General features: G+C 35.6%; 1 protein-coding gene across 3 annotated transcripts in view; it reads right to left on the bottom strand.

Moving 5' to 3' along the window:
• The window catches only part of LOC106468303 (ubiquitin carboxyl-terminal hydrolase 15-like), a 43,926-nt gene that overhangs the window by 22,942 nt on the left and 11,310 nt on the right, over positions 1–9,674 (bottom strand). For all 3 annotated transcript variants that reach the window (XM_022396644.1, XM_022396645.1, XM_013928721.2), the window contains exons 5-6: positions 1,679–1,824; positions 1,475–1,530 (exon numbers count right to left, since the gene is read on the bottom strand). In XM_022396644.1, the coding sequence (XP_022252352.1) occupies positions 1,475–1,530; positions 1,679–1,824 (202 nt within the window). The remainder of the gene's footprint in view (positions 1–1,474; positions 1,531–1,678; positions 1,825–9,674) is intronic.

Here is a 9,674-nt window from a genome sequence, read left to right as displayed (position 1 = left end):
TATATATATATATATATATATATATATCCGTGTCAGTGTAAATTACTCGTACCTGATGATGACAAAACCTTGTCGAAACGTTGTATATTTGCTGTTATGTTAAACTTATATTAAAGTTTTTCTTCATTACCCACTCAAGGCGTCTCCAACCATTATTTGGTAGTGTTGTTAAGCTAACCTGAGAAGTTTATAATTTTTGCATCTTAGTACTTTTAAAAAGCATATAACAATAAATAAAAAATATACATAAAAACAAGGATTTCTAATACCCATTTTCTATTCAAGCTGTTTGAATTCAAGAAAAAATATTTGATGTTCTCCCCTAAGCCTCAGTGCGTCACAAATTTGGGTGTATAAAAAAAAAAGTCCATGTAGCTTTCATATATGCATTTTAGAACACAAAAAATATATCAGGCACTAGAATAGAATGCCCAAAAACTACAATTTAACTGACCTTTTAAGTAAACTATAAATAGGTTAAAAAATTGTCACCTTTCAGAACACTAAATCTGATCAAAAAAACCAAGCAATCTTCTTTGAATGAAAGATAACAGTGGGAAAACTGAATGTAAATTTATGTACAGGTGAATCTGCTCTTTCTTTTGGTTATAAACATTTCCAAATCATTTGACATAGAAAAATGAAGACTGAGGTTTTTTCAAAAAGTTAATACTTAGATAACATAAAAACTTGAATTATAAACTATAATTTCACTCCAAGTTTATTGACATACATTTATGACAAAGTTATTTAATTACATTTTGAATGTAATACTGTTAACGGCCACGATAAGCATACTTTGACTTGGTTGTAGGAAAAATGTTGCACTTTTTTCCAGGTAATATTAGCTTACCTCAGCACCTTCACCTAACAGATTTGATGTTAATCATTATTTTTTCCTGATCTATATATTTTTTTTTCTTAATTATAATCCTTGTTTGTGTTTAGCTTCAATAACAAGTTTTTAGGGCAGTTGGTGAAACAGGCTAAATTTTCTGAGGTACACTACCATTTCAATTATTCTGATACTCTCTTTGCACTTGTCAAATAGGATGGTGAAGTCGTATATCTGTGCTGGGCATAATAATTGTTGCAAATTAAGATCTCTTTGAAATATAAAAAAATTAATGCCTTGTTAGTGACGTTTTTTTATACTTTTTTATGTGCTATTTTTTTAGAGTGATATAATCTCAAGTTGAGTTTCAGGTCGAAATGGCAATAACAAAGTTAACAATATGCTACTTAAAGACAGTTTTTTGCTCCAGCATTTCTATGTTTGGCACACTATTAACACATGTATCTTTGTGATTGTAATATAACAGTTAGTTAAATAAACAGAGAAATAATAAATCATGGAAAAATATTCTTAGGAAAAGCAGGCTTTATAAACATTACAGTAAATCTCTCTCTCTGCTTTTTTTTATATATATATGAATGAAATCAAGAAGAGTAAAACATTAATTTTTAACTTTACCTTTTGAGTTGCCTCGGCCAAGTTCCATCATCATTCTGCTTTTCTATGACCAAAACCTAGAGAACAGAAACAATTTCAAACTTGAGACAAATATAAATACTTCTAGAAAATTAAACATTTTTGTTCTATAACATTCATTTTGCTTTTAAACAAAATAAACGAAATTACTTTCTTTTTTTTGTTGTTAAGAAATAAAAAAAATACCTGTCCTTGACAGATGATTGAATCCTCAATAGCAGTGTCTTTGCTGCTTAAATAGTCATAAGTGTTGCTGTTAGACTTAATCCACATTCTGGTTTCTTTGTTTTCTGGGATGTCAAATAGCCTTTTCATCACTTTTTCTATGTAACCTGTGGAAGATGAGAAAAATAAATAATCAGTTTGCTGTAGTCACTAAGTTAAACACAAGGACTACAGATCATTTCAGAATCTGAGATGGGAATATAAGAATTACAAACACATAATCCCTTAAAATAACACATCCAATGTTGTTCTGATGAGTAATCACAATTTCTGCTCAACAAGCACAAACTATCAACTATATTGCAGCATATATGTGTACAAGATATTATCTACCACCTTTATTGAACAAAGTGACATCTTGAAGTTCACATAAAACTTTTTTAAACATTCTTACATAAATGTATACGTAGATTTAAAGTAGAACACTGGTCAAAGAAGTGGCTAAGCTCTTTCAGCCTAGTTCCATATTATTCTGGGTTATTTCATCTATGGTATCATGTGTACTTTCTCATAAGTAAGATTACTGTATTAAAAGTATACACATAAGTAAAGACAAGCAGCAACTTTTTTTTCTACTGGTAGGTCAGGTGATACCATGAGGATACAACATCTATTTTTGATTGGAATGATGTAGGTAGAGCATACGCCCTGAGAATACATATACATATATTGCTATGTTTTACCAGTCTGGAACTGATCTACATAATGTTCTTCACAGAGATCTGCAGATTTTTCAGAGTTTTTGACCATCGAAAAAGGTGCTATCCTTCGTATATACACACTCGTTACCTTTTATTGTTTTGTGAATTTAATAGATTGTTTTCAATCTGTTTTATATTGTGCCCAATCTCCTTCTTTATCACAACTCTGTCAAAATCAAGAGAACTTAGTTTAACTCCATAATACATTTTCTGCTCAAGTACCACAGTGTCACAAAAGCCACAAATAGAGAGGCAAAAACCATTTATACAAAATCCAACATCACTAACTATGAGACCATTTCTGAACAGATATAACCAAGAAGTTATAAAAACTAAACAAATCTTGGTACACTACATTTATAAGCATACTGCTACAGCTGGACCCTCTGCCAAAATTTAAGAACAGGTCAACCATGATGTTCAATAAATCACATATTGAATATTTTATTAATTTTATAAAATCAATCAGAATTTAACAACATTGAGATTTAACATATTATTAAAAAACTGGTAGCAGATGATAAAGATTCATCTAATTAAATTTTCAGCATAAAACTAAATATATTCTACTTTTCAATTATTATTATTTTTTTTATAAGTAATGAAAGTTAACATCTTCCCCAACTGAAGATGTATTTCCAATAGATACTTGCCTCTGCTTTCTCGACTTATACTGCCCTCTATCAGGGCAAATTTTCACTCACCACTAGCCTTGATACTCTCACTTATTTCTGCATGCTAACATGCAAATAACTATGCAGCAACCCTCCACCAAGAGGAGTGCAACACTACCCTAATTGTATTTAGTGCCCTCTCTAATCTTGCAGCTGTTAACCACTTCAAGATTGGTCAGATCACACTAAACCACACCGGATGTGGGGAGGATGGGTAAAAAATGAGGTACCAATTGAAAATACATTTTCAGTTTAGGAAAATGTTAACTTCTGATACGATATCTTACCTTCTCTATTAAAAAGCTAGAATCCCACATTGATCCAGTGGAGGACCGGTGAGAAGATGATCCCCCCTTTAGGAAGTGCCCAAAGGAAAACCATAGGGTGTAAGAAGTAATTAAAAACAACACACCCATTGGAGACTATACCACTTCTGAGCTAGGTATATTCTTTGTCCTTCAGTAATGTGTCCCCAAAAAAGGTGGAAAAATGGAGGTACCCTACCAAAAAAATTACAGAAATAATAGGACCCCTGGTGTAGAGTGGCTAGGGCACAACAGACCATAAATGGGACTTCGACCTCAACCAATACCTGGCAGCATCTGGAACTGTACATCAGGTCCACAGTAGGAAGAGGGTCCTCTACCTTTCGTCTCAAAAATGGGTACCGGCAGGGAAGAGGACCTACTGTACCAAGAACCCACCTCTGCATGCATGCATCTCCAACACAACCGAAATCAGATCCACAAGGAACAGACATCCGGCAGATGGTAGAAAGTCCAGATGTGTGTCCAAAAACCTAGCTGCATTGAGAATTTTTCACTCACTCCATGGTAGGAGGAAGGTACCCTGCCTTACACATGTGGAAATTCATGTGTCACGTCCAGCTACAACCAACACCAGATCCACTGAGAACCAACATCCAGAGAACAGTAGGAAGAGGGACCACTATTTGGGGTTGCATCTCCAGTACAAAACCCAGTGGCATTGGGAATTTATTGTAAAGTCTGCAATAGGAGGAGGGTATCATCAACTGAGTGGTATTGTGCACACTCGGGATGAGTAGTTAGGAAATGGTAAGTGCCAAGGACTCCCCTACTCCACTAGAAGAAGAAGGGAAAAAAATTGCATTGGAGAAATGGGAGAACCACAACACCAGAGATAGTGCAAGGGATGACCATGATACCCTATTTTGAAAAACAGAGTGATCATGTCGACAGAGTAAATCAACCAACACCTGGTGCTATCTGGAATTGTACATCAGATCCACGGAAGGAAGAGGCTCAATGCCACAGATCATCAGAGATGGGCAGTTGTAGCTGTCTGCTTTACTCATGTTCGTCCATGAGTGTACGGTTCAAAACGAACATATTTATGAAGCAACAGACCATGAAGTATACCTACAAGCAGTCCTGCAGAACACCCCATCTCAACAGTGTGTGTAACATGACCTTGTGACGTGTTATGATATTGTATTTTGATGTATAGAGGACACACTGATGGAGTTGAGCACCCAACACCTGGCAGCATCTGGAATTGTACATCAGGTCCGTGATAAGAAGAGCCTTTATGTCCCAGTCATCTAGTGTGATATATGAACACAGGTCATACAATGTAGATTTAAGACTGGTATAACTGGTCAGGCAACACTCATCACAGTGTGGGATCCAAATATGCAATAAAGGCCCATTCAAAGAAAAAGAAAATGATTGGAGTATTATCACCCACAGATAAAAAAGTTACAGCACTGATGATGTCCCCCAATGGAAGATGTAAATGTGCAGCCAGGGATATGGTAAGATGACAAATCTGATGGGAAGAAAACATGAAAAAGGCAATAATCATTAGGGGAAAGGAAAGAAAAATGCCAGGCAAATTAACTGGCAAATTCAAATTGGAAGGAAAAAAGGTCCCAGGAGAGGTAAGGATTTCACAGAAGATACAAATGGAACCATGAAAGGAGCAGTATGTCATATGCCATGAAAGAGCCCTGACTGGGCAAAGGAGGTGAGTGGGATTGCATCAGTCATAAAGGTGTGGAAAAGAAGGAAGGGAAAAAGGTGTGAAAGGAGAAGTACCCTCTTGAGTAGCCGAAGTCTTGGGCATAAAGGAACGATACAAAAAGAGGAAAACATAGGAGCTAACAAAACAAAAATGATGTGCAGATCAATCAGGAACACATCAGAATGACAATGTTTGCTTTCCAACAACAGGAACTTCAAGGAAAGAAGATTTAAAGAACATACTGACAAAAGGTCCAATGGACGACAGGGAAAAACATGAAGAACCACACAGAGGTGCAAATATGAAAGGGAAGCAGAGTGTGGAGGATAGGAAAAATGGAAGGAATAAAAGAACATGGTTAAGACTGGCAATTAGAGAACACAAGGAAAGTTGGTAAGCCAAAAAGTAGTAGATAACAGAGGAAACTGAAAGGCTTTGTTCAAAAAGGATGATATGTGAGGAACCATAGGATGGAAAGGACTAAAACTCCATAGGACAGATCAAAAGTGGTATGTGTACCACATACATATGTAAACCACCATAGAGGAATAAAAAACAGGACATAAAATGAAGGAAGCTAGCCCTTCAGGTGAGAGACTGGACAAAGCCATGCATGAAGATGGAATGCAGATACAGACATAAGATGCATGCTAGTGTAATTGGTGGAGGAATGTCAGATAGAGGAAGAGAAAGAGAGGTGACACCAAAAACCGGTGCAGCAGTGGAAAACATGTGAGCCAGCCAATAAGTAACCAGCAGCAAAATACTACATGGTGTGGTCTGAAGTATGATAAGGACATGTGGGAGGAGACAAATAGGAGGATGTGCATGTAGGTACCAACCCAACCAATCCCGACTGAGAGCATCGACTGCTCCTGCCAGAGGATAAGGAACAGGAGACCAATACTGGGGAAGTGATGTATTGAGAAGAGTGGCAAAAACATCTGAAGCTTGGACAACCCATAGGGTACATAAAACCCAAAAAACAGGTATATTCGAAGACCATACAATAGATTCAGGGCACCTGGATTAATGACATGCCGTCAAAGTTATGGGGCAGCAATCAGCAAAACACAGGAGATTCAATGCAACAAAACTGAGGTCTGGTGACTGAGTGCCTCTTGCCAGGTGATGTACAAGACTACCATAGAAAATGTCAGTGAACCAGCCCCTAGGAGCCTGCAGGAAGTGGAGGAAAGCCCGACGAACAGCAAAAAGTTCCAAGATGGATATGGAGGACTCTGAAAGAGACCACTGCTCTGAAACCTCCCAAGTACAGAGCTACATACGCCAACTGGAAAAGAAGCATCCATAAAAGATGACATTCCAAATGAGGAGGAGGAAGAGGAACACCCACAGTAATAATGTTTGGATCCAAACACCAGTCAAAGTCGGGCTGTAAGGGAGAAGAAAGATTAAGAATGTCATAGTAGAGATCCCGAATAAGGCTCCATTGGCCTATCCAAACCCACTGATGATGATGCATGATGGCATAACCAAGAGGAATGAGGGCTTTGAGAGAAGCCCATGTCTCCAAAAGAGAAAGAATCTTTCACACAGTAGGAGAAGGATAGGAAGAGATGCTGCATATGAGACATTCCATAGCTCACAACTGAAGTGGGAGGTCCTGATGGAGGAGGGAGTTAAAATACATCCCGAGATGAACCAAAAATTGTATGGGTGCGAGGAACAATTGCTCCACTTTGACATGCAAACCCATCATGACAGTGTCCTGGAGAAGAAACTGAGGATGTAGGACTGAGTCGACTTGTGAGAAGGCAAGAATCAGCCATACATTCATAGAAAAGTGAAAACAAAGGCCCCTCGAGTGAATCAGGTGAAGAAAAAAAACAAAAACAAACGGGAACACGAGGAGGAGGGAAGGAAAACAAGATTGTGAGACAACAGGGAAGATAAATGGCAGTAGAGAATCAGACTTACTGAAACAACTTTCAGAACCCATAGATCGCCTGCCAAGAACCCCTAAGCATAGGCAAATTGAAGGAATCTGGCCCCCACCAGCCCTGACATGAGAAGCATGGTCAAAGTAAGGCAAATACAGGAAAAGGTAATGGAATTATCAGGGTCCAATCCACAGTAAGGGAGAAGTGACACAAATACTGTGAGTACAAATAAGGGAAGGTGAAAGGATGATAATCAAAAGCATGATCTGCCACAGTATGTGGGAGTTGAGAAATACCAACCCTTGAATGCAAGTGCTCCCCAAAATGACTCGCATGAACTCCAATATCCAGAGAAGGAGGAAGCATTAAAATAATGACCCAAAGGCTTGTCCCCAAGAAGAGCATTATCTGTTGGTGTTAAAAAAGGGTTATGTTATTTGTGAATGACCCCAAAGAAAAATTAGCTTCACAAATGTTATATAATTTACACAATATTATGTAACATTAAACTTTTAATACATTATTTGGTAAATTTGAAAAAAAGAAATATAAAATCTGTATAACGAAGCAACCTGACCTCTGGTTGTGATTGTTTAGTGGATAGCAATGAAGGAGGGTGGACACTAGGACTAAATACATGTCCCAATTTGCTAACTGATCAAAGATGGGTGCCTAGTACTTCCAATTATACATGTATGCTATTCCTTCAGTATCTTTAGATGATACTGAACCCACTCCTTTCCACATATCAAGAGTAATTCACACAAGATACGTGTGCTAAACTGTTAGCCTAAACATAACATGACAATTTATAAACCATTAAAGTCTCCTTTCTACTATGTTTAATCCAGTGGTAAGCACATTTGCATACAAGTTTCTGAAGAATATGCATAAATTGATAGGTTGCTACTTTTTTTTTCTTTCCAGGATGTCACTGCAACTAAAAGGAACCAATATATCCTTCTGTAAATTTGCATCATTTACATGGAAGAGAAGTTTTTACATTCACTTGTTGGTTCCAAGGTTCGTTGCAGCTTTGCATGCACATAAGTGACATCCATGTTTAGCCTTATGTCAAATTTTGAAAGAGACTGGAATGTTTGAAAAATCAGACTAATATAAAACCATGAGTAAAGACAATTATACTGATACCAGCACAATCACTAGTAAAATCTGTATAAAAGTCATGAAATTAAAGACATAATACATGAATAATAATATATATTGCAGTGTGTCTATCTTGAATAATATGTAAATATTTTATTTTTTTAAATATACATTACATGTAATGCATACATTATGATATTCAGTCTGGTTGCTATGCACATTATTTTGTTGCTAAGAAGCCACAAATCACATACTTAGGTACTTTTCTTTTTTCAAACTAATACATGCTAAGTAAGAACCATAGACAGATATATTTAAAAATTATATAAATAAGCAGTAAACTTACCAAAAATATAAAGTTCATCAATTATTGTTTTTTTGGTTTTGGTTTTGCTCAAATAATCATATTATATGGTATGGTCAAAATGTATTGAATAACTCAAAATCAAAATATGAAAGAGCCTTAACCACTTCTCTATTTACATGTACAATGATTGGGGAAATTTTTAAAGTCTAAACCAAAGTAACATATTTATATTAGTTCTAAAGTTATTGAAGAAATTGAAATTTTCAAACCTAAAAATGAAGGACTTTTAATTTTTCTTTTCGATTTCATCAATAGAATGTCTGTACATAGTCAAATTGTAAAACCGTGTAACATTTATATGTTTTATTGTGGGTAATGCACTAGTACATATTTAAAAAACCAAAAGTAAAATGATTTTATGTATCATACAACTTCTTAACTAAATATTAGAAGATATACTTTTCTTCTGTGCTGGAAAAAGCAAAAAAAGCTTCCAAAAATAATGTTCAAACGAAAACATGGGAGCTTATTGGATTTTGAAGGGCACCAACCTCAAATACTAGTGTGCCAAAAATCAGGTTACCAATCTCTCCCCCAAAACAAGGACCACTACATTTACTTTTTAAGCATCCTACAGATTTCAGCCCACAGCCTATACCTACTCTGAATCATAGATATTCAAACTTCATGAAACAGACAACATTTAAAATATCTTGAGAAACAATGACATTAGTGGTTCTCCACACTTTATGATAAAAACCTAGTTTCAGAAAACTTGATAACATTAACAGGTTTTCAACCTTAATGATAAATACCACATTTCAGAAATTTAACAAATAGTGAAGTCAGTAGCACTCCAAATGTTATGAGACATATATTTCAAAAATTTTAATGAACAGAGAAATTAATGGCTTTCCAAATTTTATGATAGGTATGTTTCAAAATTTTAATGAACAGTGAAATTACTAGCTCTCCAAACTTAATGATAGATATCAGTTTAAAAAATTTCAATGAATTGTGAAATTTATGACTTTCGAGACGTACCGTATTTTTTTTTATGTATAAGACGCGCTTTTTTATCCCCAAAATTTGATGTCAAAATCTGCTCGCATCCTATACACCAAAGGCATGAATAATATATATGTATATACACAAGGCATGTGTAAATATATTTAAATAGGCATGCACAGTTTAGTTCAATTGAATGTGTTATTTATAACAATAGTAGTTTTTTTTTTTAAAAACCTATCTATTTATAAT

This window comes from Limulus polyphemus, unplaced genomic scaffold (genome assembly GCF_000517525.1).
Source record: "Limulus polyphemus unplaced genomic scaffold, Limulus_polyphemus-2.1.2 Scaffold2957, whole genome shotgun sequence".
NCBI lineage: Eukaryota > Metazoa > Arthropoda > Merostomata > Xiphosura > Limulidae > Limulus > Limulus polyphemus.
The sequence above is the reverse complement of the archived record's forward strand: the minus strand, read 5'-3'. Positions and strand labels throughout refer to the sequence as shown.